Source organism: Pygoscelis adeliae, unplaced genomic scaffold, assembly GCF_000699105.1.
Source record: "Pygoscelis adeliae isolate BGI_AS28 unplaced genomic scaffold, ASM69910v1 Scaffold154, whole genome shotgun sequence".
Taxonomy (NCBI): domain Eukaryota; kingdom Metazoa; phylum Chordata; class Aves; order Sphenisciformes; family Spheniscidae; genus Pygoscelis; species Pygoscelis adeliae.
This window is the reverse complement of record NW_008825113.1, coordinates 2780-30009: the sequence shown is the minus strand read 5'-3', so window position 1 is coordinate 30009 and position 27230 is coordinate 2780. Positions and strand designations below refer to the sequence as shown.

Genomic DNA, 27230 nt, shown 5'->3' with positions numbered 1-27230 from the left:
TTGTTCTGTAGCTCTCCAAGAAAGGCAGAATTCCCCAGTTCGTTCCTATACTGTTCTTTGGTCACGCAGTTGACTGTAGCTGTGATAGTTGTAGCTTGGCTTACAGGTCTTTGGAGAGGTTATCAACCCTGTGGGACTTCCCAATGGGACATTTTTACCCTCCCAGTGTAAAAATGATGTTTTCTTTTTTTTATGTTTCAGTGTTTCTAAACTAACCAGAATTCTTTTAAAAAAGAAAAAAATGCATGCTTACCTTTTTTATTGTAGATTTATAGGTGAAATTTTGTCTCAAATAAAAATTTAATCTGAGAGACAGTTCCCTAACAATTTTTATTAAAATTGTTCCATTTATGACAGAGTCTCTTCTGAAAGGTACTCTGTTGTCATAACGGGGCTGTTCACCAACAGCATTTAGAAATTACTTTCTGTTTTAGGAAGTTGCTGTTAAACTGTCCAGGTAAGTGATACTCTTTTAAGACTACAGTCAAACATCAGCTGCTGAAAGCACTTGGCCACTGAAGCCTCAGCAGCGCATCTTGCAGGAGCACAGACACCCGGGTGTCTTGGCTGGGCTTCAGCCGGGGTAGTCATGTTCTGCCTGGTCCATATTTCTTCTGTGGTTTCAGAACTTGGATGAGGGTCACTCCTTATTTCTCGCTGAAAGCGATTAAGCAATTGCTATGTTTGACTTCCAGTATCGCTGAGTTTCATCAGTGAAAGAAGTACAGAGGAGCACGACGCACCTTTTTCAGGGAGTGAGCGGTGGCAGGCAGGCAGGGAAGGACACCAGGCTGAGCTCCTCGGCCCCTGATGTTTGCCACCCGGCTACAGCAGTCCCAGGTCTCTGCCTCAGTTGCACGGCAAGGTGGTGTGTGGGGCGCTGAGATGTGTAAAACAACCTGCTTAAGAACCTGAGGCACCTTGAAGTTAGAAACCATAGCTTTCAGCCATCTGAGCCTGTTGCTGCTTCTGGCCCACAGCACGTAACGTGCTGGCAGGTGGCTGTCCAGCACTTCCCCATTGCAGCCACCGAGGGGACTAAACTCAGTATTGCCGGTTCCACATACTCAGGATAAGGCATCGAGATACTAAAATTATGAACATGGGGGGGCTTCTGATTTGTATGCTGCTTTTTGTGTCAGTAGGATGTGCACTTCTGAGCTTTGCACCGCAGCTGACAGAGCTTGGCTAGGAATAGTTATTTCCACTGCATTCTGGCACCAAGAAACGGGCTTTAAGAGCAGTACCGAATATCGTGGAAGTCTCATTAAAAATCTCGAGCAACAGCAACCCTGCAAATTGGAAGCAGAAGCCGTGGAAAATTTTAGCCAAGTGTTGGCATGGTGCTTAAGCTTTACGTGATTCTCCAGGCCTTTAAGCCCCAGCACTTTTGCTCCAGTGATACAAGACTTCCTTTTATTTTGTTAGTTCTAGCCATAAGTAGGAGTTATTTAATGGGCATTAGTCATAATGTCACGGATATTACACTGCTGAGGCAACTTGGGAGCTCGTGTGACCTCCATCTGTGCTGGTAGCCACATGGATTTGACCCCCCTTTCCTGCTGCTTTTTGGATTTCCCTTTCTAATTCCCTAATGTCAAGTGAAGCCCATGTGTTGTCATCCCTAGCAAATGGTAGTGGTTGGGCAGCATTCAGGTGCTGCAGGAGGAAATGAGCACATTGTCCTCAGAGCTCCTTGCAGAGCTGAAGATTTACAGGGAAAAAATAAAATTATGTAATGAACCTGACAGAAATGGGACGGTAACTGGAAGGTATTAAAAGGCAGGAACGTGTGGCGTTTGAACTGATTGCCTGTGTTTAACAACCAGCAGATAAACCTGCTAAAGTCGACATTGGCTTTGGCAGCTTAAGACATTAGAAATACCCTGAGCACATGTACTGTGTGTCTGCTCGTTCAGACGTAAGTGAAAGATTGCTGTCTTCTGGGTAAAAGTGTTTATACTGCAGGAAACAGATTAAGTGGTGTTTTAATATACAGGAAAAGAAAAAGTGGTAGCTTAAAAGCAAAAACCAAAACCCCAAAACAAACATTATTTGCCTTGGCTTGGTGTGAGAAACAGCTGTAGGATGTATTTCACGCAGCTTATAATGAGAAATTAATTGCAGTGAAAAAACACAGACTGCCCAAAACAAATTAGGACACATAGCACATTTTTTCTCTTATTTTTTAATGGATAGCTTAAGGGTTTTAAGAATTTTTTCACACATTAATAGAGAGACCAGAAAGCTGATAGTCCAAGTTGATAAAATCATGGGCAAGGCTCAGAAAACCTAACTTTTTACAGAAAAAACACCTCCTCAAATAGATTTTGTGTTGCCAAACATCCCCTACAAGCACATCTTTTGAAAAGGTAAACCCTATCTTTTCAGAAGAGAGGCATGTCTTCTGGAAGCTCAACCATGAACTACCTTTTATGTCCTTTTAATTTCACTTGATGTCCAATTTAGCTCCATCCCAGTATGCAGAATATTCTCTGAATTTAATTCTGGTTTTCTGAATTCCAGTTTTTCCAAATTATTTCCAGACTCAATAAAGTGGAACTCTTGTACAGTCCTGAAAATTGTTTTTGGTAATGGTGGCTGAAAGCTTGCAAGGACAGCAGCTGAAAGTTGGGTACTGAAGAACCCAGACCAGGATCTCTGCCCTCAGTCCTGATGTAGAGAGCCTTACCTAGGATGTGTTCGTGAACCAATGCTATGCATTAACATAACACTCCTTGAAAGAAGAGCAGTGGCTTTTCAATTGTAGTGAAGAGGCAGCAGAATTTTTCTTATTCATTTAGGAAACTTATTTCTTAGAGACTATCATTTCTATATCATGAGATCTATTTCATTCCAATATAAATATAAACAAATAATTAGATGTGTGTAATCAGGGTTTGTTTTTTCAAAATCTCTTGATTTTAAAGCAGCTTGCCATGTTAGCTGAATTAAAAAGACCATCCACGCTATTACAGCCTTTTTGGCCAAACCACACAGTGTTTAACTGAGATAGTATCAGTATAACAGATGTGTGTTATCATCACTGCGGCCTTTTTACTCACAGCATTGCTATCTAGCCAAATGTTCCTTATAGACAAATATACGTGACTTACCTAAATTGAAATGTCTAATTGAAAAATAGCAAGTAACATGAGAGTCAGCAAGGGACTAACATAGAAATGGTGCTGCACATGTGATGTGCTAACTTACTGTTAATCTTTGTAAAACAGCCATGTTTCAACCTAGTAGTGAATAGGAGGGGATGGCTGCTGGACCACTGGGTGCTGACAAAGTGCTAGTTTGCTGTTGGGCTGCTTCTATTCATAGGGCTAGCAAACCAAAAAATAACCACTGGTTTGAAAAAAATTCTATTCTGCTACAGAGAAGTGTCAGTTTTCAACCAAAATGTTTAAATGCTACGTGCTAACAATACAACAAGAAATTATGTTAATATAGTCTGTTGAGTCTTGGGTTTTAAAAAGCAGAGATTTTCTGTGTTGCTGCATCCATTGAACTTTGATTATGTTTTTCTGCATTACCTGAAGAATGCAGGTATAAATGGAATGTAAATGAATAAACGTAATGGAATAAAAGGTATAATCCCTGGTGAGACATTCACTGTCCTATTTGTGTGGCAGGGTGCAGGCAGGGAGGCGTACTCAGAAACCACCCTTCCCCATCCAGCCCCAGGAGTGGCACTGCAGAAAAAATTCTTCCTTATAGGGTTGAGGGGAGAGGGGAAAGGTAAAAGGAATTAGTGTCTGGACTCAGCTGCTGTAAAGTATGTCTTTATGCTGGCTTGAAGGTCAGTTGAGGCATGCAGGAGTTTCCTGGCAGAGTTCAGTCCATCACTGGTCATTATAATTTGATATAGCTAGAAGTTGAACGTATATGAAATCTGGTTTTCTGTGAAGACTGGCTAAGGTGTAGTAATACTGCTTCTTACAGCGATTTGAGTCAGAGAATGAGATCCCAAAAAAAGTTATTTGTGCACAGAGCTCTCAGGCTGGGATTAGTTCTCTTCTTTCTTTTGTCACTTGCAGGTAATTCATCATTTACATACAAGAAGTCGCAAAGAAGTTATTAGCTGTATCAACAACATAGTCTCCAGAAGAGTGCTCAGGCATAGGGGTGCATAGTTGTTGCCATGCACTGATGGAAATGAAACTTAGTTTTCAGTTAACGTAATAGACTCCTAAAACCTGCTAAAGCCAGGTTTGTTTCCTTAAAAACCAACATCGAAACTCAGTAGTGGGTGTGTTAGGCCAAAACTGCAGGCAGTTTAATATCATCACGTTCGGCTTAACTCGGAGGAGGGGCAGACCAAGGCTTGCTTCTTGGCACAGCCTGCCCGTTCACATACTGCAGTTTCCATTTGAAACCACTGAAGTATAAAGGTAGGCAATTGCTCGCCAGCCAAGAAATTAATAATAAACGTAAGAATTTCAATGTGGCATTTTAGCCTTATCTCTGAATCGGCTTTCATAGTTTCCACTAAATAGTGTGTCTGGCCATAACCTGTTTATTTTTACGCCTGTAGTTAAACCTGGCCCTTGCTGTAAACCGAAGTAGTCCTTTGAGGTCATTGAGTGCCTCTGGCATAACACCTTGTTGGCATGTACTTGTGTGCAGGATGGGACCTGGCCCTCCATGGGAACTCCATGTCTGTTGCGCCCAGGTTTTTGAATTTGTGGAAATTACGGCTGGGTTTTCACACACATCTCAATTTCAGCAGGGCACTCGCTTTGCGGCGACCCGGACAGCTCTGTTGAGACAGCTCCGGAGGAGGCAGAAGCGCAAGACTTGGAGTCATCTGATGAGGCCGATAAGATGAGCAAGGTGAGAAAGTTTCATTTTCACATGACAAGGAGCGAAAGTGCAGTACACTCACAGCTGATGTGCTGACTTCACAGCTGCACATGATTAGAGCATCTTCCCTGGGAAAATGTTAATCTTACTTTCAAGGTGTTTACGGATGATATTGAATGTAACAAATTACAGCTTTGATTATGGCACATCGCTACCTCTTAAACAAGACTTGTGCCCTTTTCCCAGGGTTGGTTCACAACTTCAGTATCTTGTGGTAATATTCCCACATAATTCTTAAATGGGCTGGTTTATGACCTCTTTCACCAGAGCAGGTTAGCTAAACTGAAAGATCAGGTGGATTATTACGATTTCTTATTCCTTTTTGATTTCTAGGCATAGGAGAAATGTAAGTTAAAAGGTATTTCCTTCGAACAAGAGCATAGTGCACATGCTAGTTTTTAAATGCAAACTAATTATAGGCAATCTACCTTAAATTGAAGCAAAACTCTCCAATTATAGCTAAGAGGTTGTGCAAATGGGTTGCTAATTGCCATCTATTAAGGGATGGGTTTCACAGTGGTTGGTAGTTTGCACTTGCTCTGGTGCTGGGGAGCTTTACACAGCGTAGGGTGTGATGATTAGTGGGTTTTGTGGCAGAATCAAGTGAGATTATTTTGAAGGCACTGATTGCTTTTAGGTATTTGTTGCATAGGTGATGGTGAGAGCTTACAGCTATTTTTCTACAGAATTCGTGATCTAATGAGTATCAGATCTCAGTCTGTGCTTATGTACAGGTGTGGTTTTTCTCAGCTCTTGTTTTAACTAAAATGTGTTACAGTGAGCTCTGAACTGGTCTGTGTGCTATTCTACTCGTCATTGTAGCAAAAGGAAGGAAAAGACCCTGGCCTCTTGTTTCCTGATCTCTTATGTCATGCTAGGCTGTAGTTTTGTCTTTGATAGCCAGACAGTGGAAGTCAGATAAGAGGAAACATTCCTATGCATGAAATACATGCAGAGCTTGCATGCAGAGAAGGTGATTACTCTTACAGTTTGTTTCCAGGTTTTGTTGCGGGACCTTTTCTTGTAAGTACAAAGAATTTCTTCTTGAGTAAGTAGAAGTTTGTTGATACTTTGGGATTTTTAACTGTAAATATGTGAGATTTTTGTATGCTCTGAAAGGAGTCTTTTCTGTTAAACACTGAAGCTGTGGAAGAGCACCGAGCATAACACATAGCTGCTTGGGGATTAAATGTTCTTGCTGTGTTTTCTGTAGCTTTCTATTTCTGAACCATGCGACAGGCTGTGGGGTTCCATTTTGCATCTTGCCTCCTGGATCTTCAGAACTGTAATTGCCTGAAGCAAAGCGTAAGGTTTACATGATTAGCCTTGTGGCTCAGCAGATTAGTTAAACTGAGAAATACACGTTAGCAGCTCTAATACTTAATATTCTTATATTGGAAGAGTAACTTGTAACTCTGACAAGCCTTGGTTTCCAATGAGAGGAAAATCTGTCTTTCTGCAAATGAAATGTTGACATCAGTCCATATTTTCTTTTAAAATTCAGAAATACGTCGTTTTGTTTGTGTGATATAGAGGGGAGTGAGGCATTTTACTTCACATTCTGCTTGTTATGGGTCAAACTGCTTGAAATGGTCTTCCATAAGAAAAGAAGCACATGTGTACATATAGTATATATACAATGTGCTCAATTTGGCAAACTCATGAATGCCACTGTCCCTGTAGAAGAGCTCTGTGGGCTTTCTTTGTGATTCCTCTCTAACGAAAGCTGCAGAAACCACCAAATTATTTTGCAATGCCTAAGAGAATTCCAGCATATGGTAGAGGGGAGGATGTCATTGCTTGCTAATCACATGCTAATTTTTAAATACAACAACAATGAAAAAAACCCTAACCTAAAAAAGCTCAATCAACGGGAGGGTTTTCCTAATCCCTTGCTTTTCTGTGTACTTGGAAAAGCCAATCTGCGTGGGGAGTAAGGAGTCTGCAACATGTGTTTTTCCATGGAAAGTCACCACCCGGCTGGTACGGTGAGGAATAAAGCAAAGGTGTTTTCCTGTCCGTGTACTGTCACACCTTTCCGTGCTCGTGGGATTAGGACGCAGAAGATTAAGCTGATGTCCTCAGCGCTGTTTTACATGGGTTATTTTTGTATGTGGGAGGTGAAACACTGTGCTCTTGTACCACCAGGAGGGGCATGTTCTCCTGTATTGCCATTACTGCCACAGCTTCCAGTCTCCCTCGGACGGTGGAGTTCACGGGAGACTTTCTTTATTTTCTGCCCTTCTTGGCAAAAGCAGGACAGGAGCGCTCTTATCCATTCACCGCTGGGCAGCAGGAGGAAATCCAGTTTAACTATGCTGGAGCCTCCCACCTAAATGCAAAGTTCCCCTTCTTTCAGTGCAGATGCAGCATTAGCAGCTGAAGATCTGAAAATAGCGTTTGGGTTGTCTTTTGCCTTGCAATAGCATCATCCTGAGGCAGGGCTTAATCCTGCAAACACCACCGCTCTGTGCCGTGGTGTTGGCAGTCTGCTGATGCCCGCAGAGTGCTGCAGAGGAGGAGAGCTCCAAGCTTCTCCAAGGAAACTTCCCGGCTCTCCAGCCAGCAAAGCGGTCCTAGGGGAGAGTTAATAATTCATGGGAAAAGGAGAGGAACACAGTGCCGCAGCTCTCCTTCATCCGCTATTGTAGCACAGTCCGGGTAGGCTTTTTATGAAGGTAAGCTGTATGAAATCCTACCAAAAGCTGGGCTTGGGTCCCTTCTGACTTACCTGTAACTTTCTCATGTAGGTGATAGGTGGACATATAACACGGGAGGTACTTAAATGTGTCTTCCCTTCTCCTCCTCCTCCTCCTCCCTCCCAGCTGTCTCTTTCTTCCTTCCCCCAGCCCAGCATGTGTGCACGTGGGTGTGTGTTTCCTTAGTAGTGGTGCATTTATTTCTTAATCTGCAAAAGCCTCCAAGCTGTTGATGGTGGTGAAGGATTTGGAGGGTACACCAGTAGCTCTGAGGATTCCTCTCTTTTCTGAAAATCTTATCTTCTGTATATCCTAAAGACCTGATAACATACAGTTTACTTCTCCGTCACTATTGTCAAAGGAATCATTATAATAAGCAAAAATGAGATGTCTGTAGAACTATTCTGATAAAATACTAGAAACCAGTTTCCGAGGTGGGTTGAGGCATCGGCAGTGCGGTGGTGTGGGATGGCTGTTGTTCTCTGGACTTGCTCCCTATCTAATTTCATGATGCCTTCCCTGCGTCAACCAGCCCTCTTAGGTACAGTATCTCTTGGGTTGAAATCTACATAAACAGTAGCAAGCAGGTACGCTTTCTGGGTGCAACTCTTTTCCTTTAAGCCATGCAACTGGCAGTGGCCTGAGTTGTGCTCCCAGTTGTTTCTGTTCTGGGGTGGGCTCTTGACTTTCCCTTCTCTCCCCATTTTGTGTGGGAGCCAAGAGGAGGAGAGAGCTGGGAGGGAGAAGAGCCGGGGAAAGGAAAGCGTGCTCTCTGCCACCTCTTCAGGCTTTTTTTCATCTAGCATGTGAAATCAAGTTTCAGGCTGTTTATGAAATCTAGATGATGCCCCTCTGTCAGTCTTCAGTTCAACAGACTACTGGGAATATTTCATACCAGAGTAATTTCTTAACTGGTTACTTGCCTCTGTGGTCACCTGACTGCTTTGGCCTTTTAAATATTGTAGAATAAACTGAGGTTCAAAGGAGTAAAACTGAGCGTATGTGTGAGTTCTTAATGTTGCAGGTTACCAAAGGCTAAGATAGGTGTTGTGTTGCATCTAAAGGTTGGTCTTTGTGCCTATTTTTTCCTGTAATGGTCCTTCGAATTTAATTGGGGATGTGTTTTAAAAACTGTCATCAGTTAAAATGCTTCAGGACACTCATTTCTCCCTGTTTCTAGTTAAAGACATCTGCTTCTTGAATTGAAAGCTAATTACCTTGCAGCACTTGTGCTTAGGGGAGCGTGCTGTAATGGGCTGTGTGTGTACATGCTTACACCATTTAGAGGTATTTTTTCAGAGAAAATAGGTCGTCTTCTCTCTACAGCGTTATTCAAGACCAGAATTAAGTCTCAAAACCTTCAACATGTTGCAATAGGTGTGAAAGGATTAAAACAGGAACTTGAGGGGTAGGTTTTTCAGTAGCATAACTGGCTTTTTTAAGTTCTTTTAATTCTGTGCCTCTGTCCCTTCAGATGTTTAATATTCTTCAGCTGTGCCGTTCGTAGCCAATCAGCTTGTGCTCAGCCACAGGCAACAGACATTTATATTCCTGGGCTGCCTTCACCTCTGCTTTGCTGCATTTCATCCTCTCTGCTGAAGTTTTCCTCTTAACGAGTCTATGAAAAGCAGCATTGAGTTCTCAGCTTCGACTGGTAGCCGGCTCTTAATTCCAGCTGATGGGGTGAGCGAATGAGGCCAGCGGCAAATGGCACATGCGGAAAGCCTTTGCTTAGAGAAATATGGTCACTGCCCTTCCTTATTAAAATGCAGCCGTCTTCTGTGTTGCGTGCCAAGTAAGCAGCACGGAGTATCTGTCTGGAAAGCCTTTTGGATCAGCTGAATATGTGGAGAACTGGGATTTTCCTCCTAGCTGAATGACAGCTCTGGCAATACTGCCTTTCCAGTGATGTCGGCTCTTTGGAGAGTTAACCGTAAACTCAAGAACGAAAGTGCTGGGAGAGCCGGCGACTCTCTGTACCGTATGCTGTATCTGGTGAGCAGATCTACTGTGCAACGTGACTAGTTAAGTAATTAGCAGTTAAACTAATTTCCATGCTGTTTTAATTTTCAGGTTATAAATTCGAGGCTGAGCTGTAACGTATATACCCTGTAGAGGCTTTTTGTTATTGTGCAATGTCATTAGCAGTCCTGGCAATGCATGAAAGGATGCAATTTGCGTGAGTTTCATTTGGGAGATGCATACTGCTTCAAGTTTTCCATCCGTGGCAGAACAGAGGTGCTGCATGCCATTCAAGGGGGCAATCTGCCTGATGCCCAGGCACCCGTATGTCTTTACACGGTGAGCACTCCGCTCTCACAACTATAGGGCAGGCAGCCAAAACTCCCCACTGTGGGCAGCATCAACATGCTTGATGAGTTTAAGGACTTGCTCCTCCTGCGTGGGAAGGATGTGAGCTTAGCTCCTCTGCTGAGCCCCCTGCAGAGGAGGGGTTAATGTACTTGCAAAGTAAACTTCTCTTTACAGCCCAGTTGTGCCAGCCCTTCATCTCATTTTAAGGTTGCTGGATGGGATCCTTGCAGAATTGTGCCTGAAGTGTGATGCTGTAGTTCTCCTAGAGAAATCCTGGTTCAGTGCTATCATTGTAGCAGCTGGCAAACAGAGCTGGTGTTGGGAGATAAAGGGATGTGTTTCTGTTCCAGACCTTCCCTAGTCTACCCACTTTCCCTAGGAAAATGGGGACAGGGTGGCTTTCATTAATACTTTGAGAGTTTTCAGCAAAATAGCTGTGTTCTGAACCTCCCTGGGTGCAATATGTATCTGCTTTCTGTCTAGAAATTGATTTTTTTTAAAGTAAATGTAGGGTGGATTGCATTCATTTCAGGAATGAAACAAGACAGCTTGTTCAATGAACAAGCAAGAAAACAGGTTTGTGAACATTATTGTGCTTGCTTGAGACATTTTGTCCAAAGAGTATCAGGTGAATGACACTTGAGAAATACGTAAAAGACGCGAGGCAGGACGGTGGCAAGGCAGAGCTCAGCTCTGCTGCTGGCTGGAGCTGGGCATGGCTGAAGTCAGCGAGCGGTTTGTTAACTGTGCACAAGCAGAGATAAGGCTTTTAAAAGTCTTCTACGCTTCCTTTTTGGCATATGGGCGTAACTATTCCTTCTGGGGCAGACAGCATGCCTGTATGACAGTTATCCAATTTTCAACTACTTGTTAGTGTTTAGCTGGTGTTTCATGGTGTAAGTGGATTTTCACTCTCTCTTTCTGGGTGACCCACTTTCCCTGCAACTTATTGCAAGTGCATGAACAGGCTGGTGAGCTGTCTGCGGGGTATAAAACATGAACTGGTTAAAACACTTGGTTTATTTTTGGAGTTTGATTCCATACTTGCTTTACATTGTAACTATTTTAATTGTATATTTGTCTCTTACAACAAAATGTCACTGGATATGCCTTCCCCAAATATTCTTTAAAGAAATAGTCTTAATAAAGCTAAAAGTTTCTGGGGAAAACCCTGCCTATCCTGGGTCTCTGCAGGCTCAGATTAACATCTATTGATTGTCAGTTCTTTGTCCCTTTCCAGGACAGCAGGTAACTTGGGCAGGTTTTTTTGCCTGTGCTGAAGCCAGGCTTTCACCTACTGCACTTTGTGGATTTGAGGCTGTTGGGATCACCTGTTGAAATCTAATGCAAACTTAACCTAAAAGTTTGGGTATGCTTTGGATATACTTAAGAGTACAGTGAGTATAGGTGGAACCTTGTTGAGGAAAAAAGGAATTACTTTGACTAATAAATCCAACTCTGTGACATGTGCCATTACCAGAAGCTGAGTTAGTTGGAAATGGACTGGTTCAACTCACTGCTTCCCCCTGCCCTCAATGTACAACACGTTTCCTTTCTTCCTCATCTGAGCTAAACCTCAGATACTGAAGAGGAATATTTTTCCTGTAATAAACTGTGTCCAAGAGGCTTTTTATAGAGACAGTCAGTTACAATTTGCTCGTTGCTTACACTTGGGTCCTGAAAAAAATTATCTTTGCATAACAAGCATCTTTACTAATATGCCTTGCAGCGGTACACTCAGGTGAGCATTTACAGCCATAAGATACCTTAAGGGAAAGCGACTGTATTATGGAAGGAAATCCCTTACTTGGCATTGGCATGGTTAATGCTCCTCTTGGGCTTCATGGCTGTGTAGCGCTGTAGGGGCAGTGAGAGGGCAAAACAGCTATGTGTGAGCAGACTGTGCAGCTTAACAAATGCAGGATTTTTCAGTACTGGGTCATCACAAAGGTGGGGTAGTGCAGCCTCTGGATGATGTTGTTGCTACCAGCTGGTGGGAGTGAAGTGAGGGGGCAGGGCTCTGTCTCCAAACTGCAAGGTGGTGATGTGCTTTTTCCTTTCTTTTTTTTTTTTCCTCCTCTTCTCCTCTCTTTGCATATTCTCTGTTTGAACAGGCTAATTTTGGGTAAGTGGTTTTAGTACGGACTGGAGAGCTATAGAGGCAGTGCTGGGAAGTCACTAAATCTGGATTAAGATACCATGGCAGGATTAGACGCAGAAGGTTAGAGAGGTGTGATCAAGTGCAGCAGCTCTTTTCCCTCCCATGCCCCCTCCAGGTCTCTGGGAAGGATGGAGACAGGGCACGCTACTGCTTTGGCAGCCCTAGAAGCCTGGGGCTGTCGTCACTGACACCAGAGACTATACCTGCTCCAAACTTTTCAGCGTAATGAAAGATGTGAGAAGGTGATCTAACATGAGGAGGTGAAGAGAGCATAACTGTCTTTATATATAGACAGCTGATTAAACATTAAAGAAACCAGCTAGATGTAGCAGCTCTGAAAAACCTGACTTAAGGGAAAGAAATTCACCCCACAAGGCACGTTTCCAGACACAGACTAGATATACAGTTACTTTCCCAAAGAGCTTGCGTTTGAAGCCTTGAGAGGCTCTGGTTCCCCAGATGGGTCTGCTTCCCTGAAAAACAGCTTAAATGGTTTCTGTCTCCGCGTAGTCTCCTTGGCTGTGTTGACGCAGCTATTCACAGGACTGTTGCAAACTAGATTAGGGAGCTGGCAGAGGGCTGGCGTGTGTGTTTTGTTTGCACAGTCATTTTTGGTTCCCTATTCTTGGGCTTTTTTGTTTGTTTTTCAATCTTAAGTGCTGGACCAGCCTATTTTAATTAAAGTTTATGCTTATCTGAAACCATGAATGTTATTGAACAGCACTTCAATTAACTTGAATTGTGCAACTCTTCCCCCCAGCCCCCAAGTCACTGAGTGATAGGACAGACAGATATGTGACATGACGTGTGCACTTCTGGACTTTGGTGCCTGTTAAAAAGCTCCCAAGCTGCAACCGCTTAACTGCAAAGGCTTCTCAGCTCCATCATTCCTATAGCTCTTACTTAAAACATTACCGTATTACCGCTGGTCTTTCCTCTTCCTTCTTTTTAAAGAGTACAGAGCAGGTCGCTGCTTTCTGTCGCAGTCTGCATGAAATGAACCCTTCTGATTCAAGTGCTCATCCTCAGGAATTTACAGGACCCCAGCTGGCCACTATGAGACAACTCACAGATGCAGATAAACTGCGAAAGGTTATCTGTGAACTTCTCGAGACAGAACGCACCTATGTCAAAGTAAGGGGACTCGATGTCTTATTTCAGTCTACTAATGTTTCTCCTCCTTCTAGAAAATTTTGTTAGTTTCTTCTCTAACACTTCAAATTATGTTTCATGCATGTATCTCTCACTTAACTTACATTCAATTCTACCATCTGTCCCTAGAATAGTAACTTAAACCTCTGAAGTAAGTAGGCTTTCCAAATTCTTACGCTGTCATTTTGAAATTACTTAGCTGATGTGCAGAGGAACACTGCTCAATGAGATCTGGTATTGCTTTTGTAAGTAAAACTGTGTAAATGTTTCCTTTTACTATCCTAAATTCTGTGAAATGCAACTATTTTGTCTTATGCGTGAAAGGGAAAAATTCATAGACTAGGTAAACGGTGATCTTTGCCACTTCAATAAATATTCAGAGGCAGTTTGAGGAACCAACATGGGAATCTTCTTCTGAATTTTTAGGACTTAAATTGTCTAATGGAGAGATACCTGAAGCCTCTACAAAAAGAAACATTTCTCACACCAGATGAGGTATGTTAACTGTTACTTATCTTTTTGCTCCATACCTTACTCACACCCCTCCACTCCGCCCACCCCCCAGCTTGACTTCCTTGTCTGAGCAAGGGCAATGGAGAAATTTCAAATTCCATTTCTTTTAAAATAATGTAGAGTAGAGTATAAAGGTACTGCTTAATGATGTATAGTCTGTAGGTTTTTTTCCTGACATCACACTGATTATACAATTGGACTGAGAATTACTGAAGTTCGAGAAAACATGATTTAGCTGCAAAGTGGTATTTTCAGCATCTTGCTCTTTTTTCTCTTATTAGCTGGATGTTCTCTTTGGGAATCTGACTGAAATGGTAGCATTCCAGGTGGAGTTCTTGAAAACTCTTGAAGATGGTGTAAGGCTGGTTCCAGACCTGGAAAAGCTTGAAAAAGTTGATCAATTTAAGGTAATCTCATTGTTTACATTCTGAGTAGTCCTTTATCACTCTTCATCGTATTTGGCTGACTACTATCACTGTTCATGTAAAAACCTACATCTACTTACGCTCGAGATTAATTTTTAGCTAATACTGGAGCTGTTTGAAAAACATCCTGCTACAATTGTAGTTTATGCTACATTTAGCCCTACAGAGCACTAGAAATCTGTAACGCCATGTGCTTTTAGATGCTATTCTTGCCCTTCTGCCAGATTTCTTGTCTCGGGCTGTCAGGAGAAGCTAGAAATGGAAAGTTACATAAAATCTTTGTTCTGACAAGTCTAATGTAGTAGTTCAGAAGCCTACTAGGGCTACAGATCAGAACTGTAAATTGAATTCTGTGTTTGGGCTTTTGATGCATAGCGGAACTACATGACAAATACTTCCAACTATCAGCAGATGTGCATCAAAGGTAGAAATGTAAACTAAAGATACATAAACTTCATTTAAAAAAAAAAATAGGAAAATGTGGAAACAGAAATTTTATTTCTAATGCAGTCATGTACTGGATATATGACAAGTAGCTAATACAATGTTTTGTCTTTGGGGAATTTTGCTCTTGCTTTGAGCACTCACCTTGGTAGAGGACAGGATGTCTTGATGAATAATAATAATTCCACTGGGACTGCTCTTCAGCTAACGTACAGCCCTGGAAGAACTACTGAAAGAATTTGTCTTTTTGTGCATGTGCAGCTTTGCCATCAGGTGCTTGTTTAAAATAAGCATCTATCATGGACGCTGCCCTTGCATAACTAGATCACAGCTTTTGTTTTTTAGGAAATGTGCCCTTAATGGAGAGCACAGAGACACTTTTTTTAGTGGAGGAAGCCTCTGTGACTACTGTGTGCTCCGAGCTTTAAGAAAGGAGTGTGGAAGAATCCTCCTTATGGAGAGAACTCTGTCTTCTGAGTGCTGCTGCTTCCACCTGTTTCCATAAAAAGTGCATCAACTTCACTTTCAGTTCTGCCCTATGGACATAGTCTGAAAGCAGTGTGCAAAATGGGACTTAAGGGCTTCATGGTTTCAGTTCTGCAGTTTGCTTCCTTCTGCTGACTGCAGCCAAGCTGCCTATGTGTTGTCTCACCCCGCCCCACCCCATGTTGTCCTGTTCCTAAGTGGGTAGCAGAGCAAATGCTTGATTTTTTTTGAAAGACTGTGTTTGGCCCTTAACACAAACTCATTTTCAAGAGAGTGAAGACCTTGGTGTGTTTGTGCAGAGGGATAATAGTCTTGCTTGCAGCTCCTTAGTGTCTTGATCCATTACAAAGTCAGATACATCCAGTCCTTTCTGTGGCCTCTGGTCGTTACTTAGATCAATAAGGTTTTAAGCTCAGGCATTTAAATACAGTTCTGGAGCTGTGAACCTGGTTCCCTCTATAGTCAGTGGCGTCTCCAGATCATCCTAACTGGAACTTGGTTAATGGTGTTAATCACATAGCCTGAATCCAGACACCAAGGCTAGGCCTGTTTCTTGCTAGATGGTGTGAAAACACTGTAAAAATGCAGCGTCCTGTCATCCAAAAGCTAAATGGAAACTTCAGGTGACCTGGCAGAAGGGAAATTAACTAACTGGTTTTCATGTGCTTTTTTTCCTAATGCCTTTTTTTTTTTTTTTTTTAAATCCTAGAAAGTGTTGTTTTCCTTGGGTGGATCCTTTCTTTACTACGCTGACCGGTTCAAGCTGTACAGTGCCTTCTGTGCCAGCCACACAAAAGTCCCCAAAGTACTGGTGAAAGGTAAGAGCTGTGTGCTGGACAAACAGACCTGGGCGTGCAGAGAGAGAGATGTCGCAGCAACACATTGGTTTGGGCTGGCGCAGGTTGTCATTGTGGATGATGAGAGGTGGCCACTGCACCCCAAACCATGCAGGGCAAGTTGTGGCAGAGGAATGGGGGCACATGTGTGCCTGGTTGCTCTCTAGGAGCCTTTGCAGTAGGGAAGTAAGCCCATCTAGCCTGAGAGGCTCGCAGAGAGCTCTGTGCCATGGGTGTTCTTGGACCACCATCGATGTAATGATACCCAAGTAGCTCATTACAAGAGGTCATTAACCTTGCACGTAGTTTTTCCCCACACACTTAATTTATTCTCCCCTGACATGTTCAGTTTCTTTTCTGTCATGTGGAAAGATTTCATAAATGGGCGATGTGGCACGTGCTAATGGATCACTGTGTACTTTGGAACCAGGAGTGGTGATGCTTGTAATGACCTCTGGATCCTCCTAGAGTTTGTGCCGTGAATCCTTGCTAGTGGCAATCCCACTGAAGCTCCAGCCAATGTGATTGAATGCTGAGATCCACTAGGAAAGGATCAGCCTGGGAGAATGTTTTATGGAAGCTGTTTAAATATTTTAACTTTGCCGTGCTCTCTCTCCCCTCTCTTCTTCCTCTCACCTTCGTTCCAATTTGCCTGAGAAGTTTCCAAGTATGAATTCCTAGTAGAGCTTGGCTTGCTGAGATGGAGATAAATGCACTTGTGGTCTGGCTTATAAATGCTCATGGGCCTCCTTGCCTTGGAGTGATGTTTTTTCCCCTGTGAAAGTGTTAATCTCTTAGAGTTAGCAGTGCTTCATGCAATTCATTTTTGGCCAAGACATTAAATAAACAAATGGTTCCGGTTGTAGGAGCAATGTCATTAAGGGAGGAGCTCTTATTTTTCAAAGAATATCTGGATGCCTGACAATCAAAAGTTTTGGGGTTTTTCTGTTTCTTGATTGGTTTGGGTTTTGGGTTTTTCTTTGCTGTGCACATTTTTTTTTCCATTCTACTCGTAAAGTCTTATTTACCATGCTGCAAAGAACACTTGGCAGCTCTGTGGAATACAGGAATAAATGATTTGTTGCTAGCCACATCCATGCTTGCTTTCAGCATCATTTTGTTAGACCTTAATGTTAAGGCCGTACTCTAGGTAGATCTCGTTGTTTTGTTTTGCTTTTTCATTGCTGACTGTATTTATAAATGAGAAATGGGTGTGCTTGAATTATGGCACAAACAGAACTTAAAATTTTATTCCAGTGATAAATCTCTTAAAAAGCCTGGGAGTGTATTTCAAGTGTAATTTGGTGTCTTCAGCTGAGGTGCAGGTGGCTTTTGGATTTGAAACTGAAGTTGCTTTATTGAAATCGGGTGACTATAAAAAAACCCCACCCAATCTCAGCAGGGGACATGGCTCTAATAAAAGCAATTGTGTGGAATTGTTCCTGCACTGAATAACTTGTATGTCTAAAAAGGCCACCTTGTCCGTACTTCCCTCCCTGTACAAATTTATGTTCTAGTAGAGGGAGCAACAGAGAAAATGGTATTTTTAAAATTCAGTAGCAGTCAGGTAGAAAAGATGATAGCAATCAGGTGTCCAGTCTGCCTGTGCTCCCAAAATATGGTGAACTATTATAAGTTTACTGCTTCCTGCCTCCTTACTAACTCTTTGATTTTTGTTGTTGTTCAGTACTGCATTTTAAGGTTTAATGAGGTAACAATAACCAGACTTGCCAATATTATAGGTGTACCTGTCAGACTAGACTCAGGAGTAGTGACTTTTTACAAATATGCAATTTGAGCCTTTTCTTAAAGGAAACAGATGATTAAAACAACTTATGCTGCTCTAAAATAGTTGCAAGGCCAGAAATACTGTGGATAGTGAAATTAAAAACTGCATGTATTGGTACGGTAGGTGGGTGCCTGTTGTTAAATCATAAATAGCATATCTGTGGTAAAGTATCCGTAACTCAAAACCTGAAGTGCCTAAATCTAATACTGTGGACCTGATAAATCTGCACTTCCTTGCAAAATGTCTCTGGATAAATGAATTTAAAGCTGGAAAGGTCACTTTATCAGGGCAGCTGTTACGATTTTTGATTTATCCAATCACTTCATTTTAATCTTCCAGCCAAGACAGATACTGCTTTCAAGGCATTTCTGGATGCTCAGAATCCCCGACGGCAGCACTCCTCCACGCTGGAGTCTTACCTCATCAAACCCATCCAGCGGATACTGTTTTAAGGAGCTCTTTGCTCTGACTGATGTAGACAGTGAAGAACATTATCACCTTGATGGTAAGGAGCTAACCTACATTGCTCTTCTTTGTGTAACCTCTGATCTGGAACCCTTCTCCTCCCCCTTCCTCTCAGAGGCTTAAAAATACCTTTTGTGTCTTCCCCTATTTCTCTGTCTTTCTTCTAGTGGCCATAAAAACAATGAACAAAGTTGCCAGCCACATTAATGAAATGCAGAAAATCCATGAAGAATATGGGGCAGTCTTTGACCAGCTCATAGCAGAACAAACAGGGGAGAAAAAAGAGGTAACAGATGATCAAATTTAAGAGAAAAAGGCTGTTATTTTGGTGCCTGTAGCATGACTGTTAAACTGTATCAAATATTTACCTTTTGTGCTGTGCCATTTAAGTCGATCTTGGTGCAAACGGGTAAATCCCAATTCAAAAACTGCTTTTCCACGTATGGTTCGGTGAGTGCGACCAATGTAAAGAAGTAGTGGGTTAATTTACCTTCAGCGTTGTGCTTGGGTCAAAATCACATCCCAACCTGCAGTTCACTATTTTAATGTCCATGTTTTGGCTCTCCTCATTCCACATAAATAATCTTGCCCCACCAGTCTGAGTGGACTGGCATGGTGAGGCAAGTCTGTACTTAGCTCTTTAATCACTTTAAAGAGATCAAAATGTGAGGTGCAGTGTGTGAGAAACTACTGTTTCTCTTTTAGAAAGTGTGTTAGTGGGCTTGATACGTGAGAGAGCCTTGGGCTTTGGTCTAGATGTCTCATATGGTGCATATGCAAACACATGAAGATCCATTGTGGCTCAGTCCTGGCTGACCATCTCAGAAACCCGTGGAAGGTGTCTTGAAGTTTCAGACTGAGACCTGGACTCTCCATTTACCGGTAAAATGTAGGTCTGCAGTCCAGCGGTGCAGTGAAGGAGATTGGTGGGCAGTAAGGGGGAGGAACGCAGTAAGGTCGAGGGGGACTCAAGGAAGAGGTAGAGACACACTAAAGGGCCGATGAGAGCAGTGGTGTGGGTGAAGGCTAGAGAGAGACATGACTGTATCAACTAATGGTAATGGGGTTTTACCAACAGCCAGGATGAAGAACAAACATAAGAGGCATTGGGCTACAAGGCAAAGGAGGTCTGGGATTGAGTAGTGTAGAGGAAGCTTTGGGTGTGAGAGCTGGATAGCAGCAGCGGGGAGGGAGAATCAGATGGTGGGTAGAGGGCAGAGAGTAGGGTTGGCGCTGGCAAGCAGCGGTGGAGAGAGCATGTCAGGACATCTGTTGGGAGAGCAATCGTGGTTTGATGTTAATCTGGGAGAGGAGACAGTAAACACATATCTTTAGTGTTGCTCTTGTCGGTGAGACCTCAGGTTGTTGCGCTGATGGTATCTGTGGTGTCCTTTGGCAAAAGTCAGACTTCACTGAGAAGAGGGTGGAGGAGTGGAATAACATGGCTCCTAGACTGGGGATAGCCCTCAATTTGTCACTCTGGGAGACCATAAGTCAAAGTGAAAGATCCAGTTGCTGCAATATTAGTAGGCATCTCCCAACAGTTGTTGTTAGTCCATTTCCAGCAATGTGGTTTCCACAGATGAGCCTTTGGATGAAACAGAGAGCCATAGCAACTGTGGGGAGGAAGTGATTTGACCGCTTCACATGATGTGGTCTCTAAACTTTACCCCGAACTGTGTGTGCATGATGGGGGCTATGCTTAAATGTTCAAACAAAATAGAAAGTGGTAAGGAGAAAGATGGACAAAGGAGAAGAAAATGCAAGGAAAACATCTGGTTTTTGCCCTGACTTCCCACCAAATTACGAGAGCTGGACTCTGAGTTTGACTTCTCCTAATTTATGCTCACCAATTAAGGATTTACATGCTTCTATTGCTAACTGTCACAGTCTGTTTGCACACGCTTGCAGTCATCTGATGAAATATTCCAAAAGTTTGTTAGTGGGGCATTTTTTGTTTGTTTAGGAATAAACTTCAGGGAAGTTTTCTCGAACTGAAAATTCAAGTAAGTTTTCTTGAACTGATTACACCTTATGTCTTTGTGCATGTGTTTGTGTTGGCAGGTTGCAGACCTTTCGATGGGGGACTTGCTCTTGCATAATACGGTGATATGGCTGAATCCTCCTGCTTCACTGGGGAAATGGAAGAAGGAACCTGAGCTGGCAGCATTTGGTTTGTATCCTAGTAATCTTATGTCGGATGCCTAAAAGACTGTCAACTGTGCCTTAGCAGATACTTGTTGAAGGTAGTTGAGCATTGCCTTCCACAAGGTTGGCTGGAACTTAAAACTGTATTTGTCTCTTTGCTGCAACACTCAAATTCTGTTCTGTGTTTATCTAAACCTGGTGAAGAATTTGGAGATGACTGCTATAATAGTGCAAGAGTTTCTTAAACCCATATCCAAGGCTATGAATTGAGAGCTATATAGAAAGGTATTTGTCTCTGAAAAGATACAGTTTGGTAGTCTGGCTGATGCCAAGTAACTCTACTTCACATCCTGTAGAATGGGTTGGGGGCTTGCAGAGGCTTTGCCTTTTTTCTCCGTGCCTTTTGCCAGAAAGAACTTGTATATCTAAGCTTTAAAAAGTGCTTAAAAGCTAAGCCAGGACGCCCAGTGAGTTGCTTTGGAGTGGTCTGTCTCCCTCCGAGTAGTCTATCTTGGGTGGCCAAACTAGAAATTGAAACTGCTGTTAGCCTAGATCTCAAGGTCTTTCCACTGCATTGAAGTATGGTCCCTTGGAAAGGTACATGATCACTTACAGTGGCTAAATCACATCTATCTTTCTTTCAGAATTATATCAAGTAATGCAGAGTGTGCTAAGTTTTTTCTTTATTTGTTCCTAAATTTCTTCACACGCAATGGGCTTTTTCCTTGTTGTTTCCAGAAAGTGATGCTGGTTAGGAAGCCAGTGATTTTTATTTTTGTTTTCGTTTTATACCAAATGGATAACGAATGCAGACTCTTTCAGCTTTGCTCTGGAAGAGCATATAAAAATTGACTGCTTTCCTACAAGTTGGGAAAGCACCCTGTCATACCCTGAAGCTGACTGGCCTCATGAGAGCTGCTAAGAATGTGCAGCAACTCTTAATTACTCCAGAAATCTTTAAATTGGTTTCATAAAATGTCCATGCAATTCAATCTGAAAACAAAGGGTGCACTTGAGACCTGAAGAAAGAGATCACAAGGAAAACTGGAGTCTTGAAAGACAAATTCCAGCTCCACGTGGATGTTATGTGGCAAAAGTAATTGGATTACACCTCTGCCTGCCAGTGGTGCGCACTTTTTAGTTCAGTATAGACCACTGTCCCACCTGGGAGGGGTTCAAATTCTGTCCAAGCACAGTCTCATCTGCTGACTGGCTGCGTGTAGCTGGATGCTGCTCATTTCTCTGAGGTGAACTTAGCCGGGGGGATTAAAGTTTTCTAAATTTTTATATAGAGCTGTTGCTTGTTCGAATAGTTGTTCTGATAACTGGTAACTCAAATTCTTATGTTTCAAGTGACTTTGAAGTAACCTGGTTTTGTGTGGTAAAAGCTGTTGAGCTTGGGTTTTTTGAGAAGAACTCCTGCCTCCCTCCCTGACTCAGGTGAAGGCTGTCTGAGGAGTTGAAAGGTCTGTGTGCTTGGGCATAGAGGAGACACGTTCCCAACCTTACTGACTACATGGCTTTTGTTTCTGACTTTCTCCTCTAGTGTTCAAAACTGCTGTGGTCCTTGTATACAAGGATGGTTCCAAACAGAAGAAGAAACTTGTAAGTTGCATGAACTATTTCAGTGATGCTGTGTGCATTTGTGGTGCTACGATCAGGATTTGCTTTCCATAAAGCTGTGGTGCTAGAGTGTGCTTTTGCATATGTGATCCTTGTTCTTTGCCACACAACTGAGGTTTTTGGTAATGCCGAGTGGCCTGCTGTTCAGCCTGGGCGCAGCGGTCTGCAAGCGTTCATTTAGTTTATCCTTTGCTCTCTGCTGGACTAGTCATTCATGTTGCCTGCCACATCCATTCCATGCTGTGGAGTGGACTTTCATGAAACAAAGTATCAACTTGAACGTCTCTCTTGTGTTAGACTCTCTGGTCAGTGTATATGAATCAAATATGAGAGCTGATGTCTGTCAACTTTCTTAGTGAAACACAATGCCCTCGTTTCAGTTCTGGCTGTTGCATGCCACTGAGCAAGTGCTGGCTGCTCTCAGCTAAGTTAGGTGTGCCTACAGTATGTATCAGGGAATCCTACTGGAGTTTGGGATTAAAAGTTAAAGCTAAGCTTGACAGTGAACGCGTGCCTTGCTACAATAGGGAACACAGTTTATAGTATTGCAGAAAACTTTTTGATTCCCATGTATGGCATAAACAGAAGTGTGATTTGAAATGCTTGTATGCTTAAACTCAACTGGCCACAAGATAACTTTGGAGTGACTAAAGCAAAACTAATGCATGTTTGTGAGTGTATGTGCACTTGGAGGAGAGAAAGCAGCATTGGTCTCGAATGACTTTTGAAGGCATTGATAAGAGTTGATTGGCCAAATGGTTGCTTTTGGCAGATTTTAGCAAGATCTTCATAGATAGGTACTTCAGTGACACTGGTTACTGAGATGTTGTAGTGAGAAAATAAGAATTGCAACAAGTGTCTAGCTGGACATTCTCAGGGCAAAGCACAGGAGGCTTTTGTGTCTGACTATCCCAAGGTGTCTCATTTCCTAATGGTATTTTGAAATTCTTCCAGGGAGGATCACATAGAGCTTCAATTTATGAAGACTGGGATCCATTCCGCTTTCGCCACATGATACCTTTAGAAGCATTGCAGGTTCGAGCGTTGGCAAGTGCAGGTAATGTTCCCAATGCATGAATGTGGCAGGGTTCCTAATGTTTGGTCTGGGGGCATTCACTGACCAATGTTTGTCCTTAGTACATGTGTACGTAGTTTCTGGGGTCTGAAAAAGGAACCCAGAACCTCAACATCCATAATAGCCCTGGAGAGAAATGAAGGGGCAGAAGCTCCAGCTGTGCATCTCCAGCTTGTCAGTACTCTTCTGAAGCTAGGCGGGGTTCAGGAAAAAGAGGGCAAAGTTGTTGCTGACTCTGGTTCACTCTGTTCCTCTTCTGGAGACTAGAAGGCAATCTTGCAGCTGTGAGACAACAGGGTTAGTGAATTTTTGTTCCTGTGGTTGACGGCTTCATGTGAAGCTTATAGTATTAAAAATTTCAAAACTTTAAACAATTTGCTCCCTTTCTAATGCATAAGTGAAAGTGGAAAGAACATAGGAGGTAGCTGTAAAATGAGACAATACTCTACGGAATACCTGAAAAGCTGGGTGGGTGGCAGGGTTTGGTTTTTCTGTTTTGTTTTTTGTATTTTTTCATGTTTTTATGGGACTGAGTGAGTGCATATAAAATACTACTAGATTTTGGAGAGTTTAAGAGTCTGTGGTTTCATTAGTCACTTGCCCACTGCTGCCTTTCAGCCAGGAGTTAATATTATTTGCAGTGTATTATCTGTTGTCATGGATGGTCTTAACCCATTTCTTCAGGATCATGGAATAAATACTCTAATTGAGGTTAAATATGAGAAACTGTTACATGAGGTTCTACTTGCTTTTCTCTTTAGATGCAGAGACCAATTCTGTATGTGAGATTGTCCATGTTAAATCTGAGTCTGAAGGCAGGCCAGAAAGAACGTTTCACCTTTGCTGTAGGTAAGTGTGTTTCTGTATTTTCAATGGCAGCTGCATCTCTGGATCCCAGCCTGCCTATGTCTTTCCTTTAAGGCAATCTGGGAACAGCCAGTAGGGGAAGTGGGGAGAGGGTGCTAAAACCTTACCTCTGGCAGGCAGAATTTTGTAAAATGTATTAAAATAAAGGCATCTATTTGGTCAGCCTTGCACCTTTACGGGAATATCCTTATTACAATTTTCCTTTCACAAATTTACATCCAGTTCAACTCCAGCATTGGATCTTTATGCCAGGTAGCTGCTAATGCGTCGTGTTCAGCCTGGTACCTTTCATGCCACCAAGTTCCAACCTCTGCTCTTAAGGTGTTGCCCTTTCCTTAAGTAAACCTTGTCCATCTTCGTTGTGGTGGTTGCCCTGATGTGTTTTAGAGTTCAGATAAGAACTTGGTACACAAGTTCATCAGGGTCCAACAGAGCTGATACCAAGCCAATTCCTACTACTAGGTAGTAGAGAGTTGCAGGACTCCTGCTTGGTGTGTTTACAGGAGACAAACTGAGATTTAATTAGCCACTGTAGGTCAGCTTGATGTGTATTGGACAAAGCGAAGTGTGTGGTTGGTATTGGAGGAAAAGGAAGCCTCACCCCTCAAGAGGGGTGAAGGGCTAAATGTTTTGTTAATAAAGTGTATTTGTTTCCCTGGATGTCAATTGCAGTGACTATAGATTTAGCTTTGCTTTGAAAATACTGTGTTAAATTGAGTCTTCTCTGGGGGAAGTGCATGCCAGTTGGCTTGCACTGTCTTAAATTACAGAATTAGTCATTATTTATCTCATTTACAGCGAGCTTTTAGCAGTTCCCAAGAGATAACGCTGCCTTTTGTATTCTTGCCTATTTTTCAGTTCACCAGAACACAGGAAGGACTTTCTGAAGGCAGTGCACTCGATTCTGCGGGATAAACACAGAAGGCAGCTTCTTAAAACCGAAAGTTTGCCCTCATCCCAGCAATATGTTCCTTTTGGTGGAAAAAGATTGTGTGCTCTAAAAGGTGCAAGGCCAGCCATGAACAGGGCAGGTACTGTAGGGCTACAGACTTTCAAGATCCCAGTAACCCCAGCACCATTGTAGGACATGTGGTGGTGTCTGTTACTTGTATATTAGGATTAGCATTCTCTCCTGTGTATGTAAAAACTGCTGGTTTTCCATGCTTCACCTCCTTGAGAGCCTTAAATTGCCTCTCTTTACCTTGCTTTGCACTCAAGGCTCAGCTTCAGAGCGGTCCTTCTGGCATGGAAGGAAGAAATGGGATTCCTGTCAATACCGATTGGCTGTGCACTTTAATCTGAAAACGGGTTTCAGCTGAACAAAGCAGAAGCCCGCTGCATATTTCTTAAAAGCATGTACAGAGTTTTGAGCTAACCCTAGCACTTTTGAACTAAAATGCACAAGAAAAATCAGCTCCCCCGAGTGAGTGGCTTGGTTTGAAGAGATAGCTTTGTACGTCCTCCATTTTAGCCTTTTCAGCTCTATTGCTAAAGGGCACGTGCTTCACTTCTCACGTTTTGAGAGGTGTGCACTTGATACTATTATTTTTGTAATGGCCTGTCCTAAACCATGGATTTTCCCTTTCAGTTGACTTCAGGCAAAAGCAATGAGAAAATCCCAGGGAAAAGCAGGTTTTCATTTTCAGAACACTAGATGATGGAGGGAAGAAACACTTGCTTCCAACTGAAAAGTACACGGCACTGCTGCGTGTTTTGTTCTGGTCTGTTATTTATTTATTTTTTCTGCTCATTAGATCCAGCAATGTAGACAACCGGGCTTTCTGTTCCTCTTCCGTAATGGGCAGGCCAGACCAATAACATTCGCAGCACGGCTTCTCACTCAGGGTGTTGCTAGCCATCTGCCTCAGAGACACTTAAAATCGTAAGGAAGAAGAGTCAAAGGAGGGCCAAAATGCAACTGTTTTACCACAGTGCTTCTTCAATCAGCCTGTGGTGCTAATCTGCTGTAGATGCCAAACCTTCTTTCAGTTTGGCTCGTTGGTACGTTTGCATGATGAATCCTGCAGAGATTAAAATCTCCTCCTAGAGTCCACACCTCTCACTACAGTTAAAATTTGCAACTGCTGAGCTGTTGTACTTAATGCATGTTTTCAGGCTCAGGGATATTAAAATGTAATCCCTGCCCGCAAGCTGCTAGAGTTTAATAAATACATACTGAAAGTGCTAAGGTGCTGTTTAGTGGAGGGGGACAAACTATGACCTCGGAGTTCACCTGCTTGCGATGGAGCTACGTGTGTGTGTGCACGTAAAGCACTGGAATGCCTGCAGGTCCTTCGGCTGCAGGATTCGTCCCCTGCTTTGCCTCACGAGCCTCTTATGAAGATGTTCCAACTCAGAAGATGTGAATTTGCTAATTGGGCCAGTTGCAAAAGCTAGTAGACCAGCTGATGCTGAGTAAGGAACTTCTGAAAGTTTTTCTGGGTTTGGGGTTTTCTTCCCCCCCCACCCCCAGTAGGGCGGGAGCAGGGAAGGGAGTAGCAGAGCCTAGACCAGGGAACTTACTTCCCCGTAAATAACGCAACAATTGCAGCATCTTCAGCACTGAGGTAGCTACTTGGAAACCTATAGTGTTGCTCTTACCCCAGACAAAGCAATTTCCCTTGCTGAGGCGTAAGGCTAGTTGGTTTTCGCAGTGTGCTGGCAGCAGGGTGCTGCATGTGAGAAGCTGGGCTGAACAGATGCACTTTGTGCTGGCTGGCTGGCTGCCTACCGCTTAGGAGGAACAGTAGTTGTGGGCCATTATCCCAACTGTGGATCTGAGTAGCAGAAACTCCTTTTTCAGCCGGAGAGAGACCTGTGCTGAGGAGCTGAGTGAAGTGTGACTTGCCCGCAGGGAGGATGCTGAATGACTAGGTCATTCTTGGGAGTTTACCTGCTTTGTGCCTAGCGGTGTTAAATAAAGGGCCCCTGGAAGACTAACTTTTTAAAGAGAGTTGTACTGTGTGTAAAAAGCCTGTGGGGTTTTATCTTTGTGTGTGCGCAGTGTCAGCCCCAAGCAAGTCTCTTGGGAGGAGGAGGCGGCGGCTGGCCCGAAACAGGTTTACCATTGACTCAGATGCCGTCTACACGAGCAGCCCTGAAAAAGAGCCCCAGCAGCCCACGCACAGTGGGGACACTGACCGCTGGGTAGAGGAACAGTTTGACCTTGCTCAGTATGAGGAGCAGGAGGACATCAAGGAAACGGACATCCTCAGCGATGATGATGAGTACTGCGAGGCCATGAGAGGCACCGTGGCCGACCGAGACCTTCAGGAGCGGCTGCAGGCAGCCTCCATCACGAGCAGCCAGCCGTGCCGGGGGGACCGCCCGCGCCTGGCCATGGACACGCCTGACTCCCGGGT

General features: G+C 43.1%; 1 protein-coding gene across 1 annotated transcript in view; it reads left to right on the top strand.

Moving 5' to 3' along the window:
- The window catches only part of TIAM1 (T-cell lymphoma invasion and metastasis 1), a gene marked incomplete at its 3' end in the record, with an annotated part of 83378 nt that extends 56150 nt beyond the window's left edge, over positions 1-27228 (top strand). Inside the window, 14 exon segments of the mRNA XM_009328008.1 lie at positions 4739-4842; positions 13000-13179; positions 13624-13692; positions 13992-14117; positions 15775-15883; positions 18030-18135; positions 18137-18195; positions 18323-18441; positions 20220-20328; positions 21850-21908; positions 22881-22983; positions 23763-23850; positions 24727-24899; positions 26873-27228. Coding sequence (XP_009326283.1) covers positions 4739-4842; positions 13000-13179; positions 13624-13692; positions 13992-14117; positions 15775-15883; positions 18030-18135; positions 18137-18195; positions 18323-18441; positions 20220-20328; positions 21850-21908; positions 22881-22983; positions 23763-23850; positions 24727-24899; positions 26873-27228 — 1760 coding nt within the window.
- Between the last annotated feature and the right edge of the window lie 2 nt (positions 27229-27230).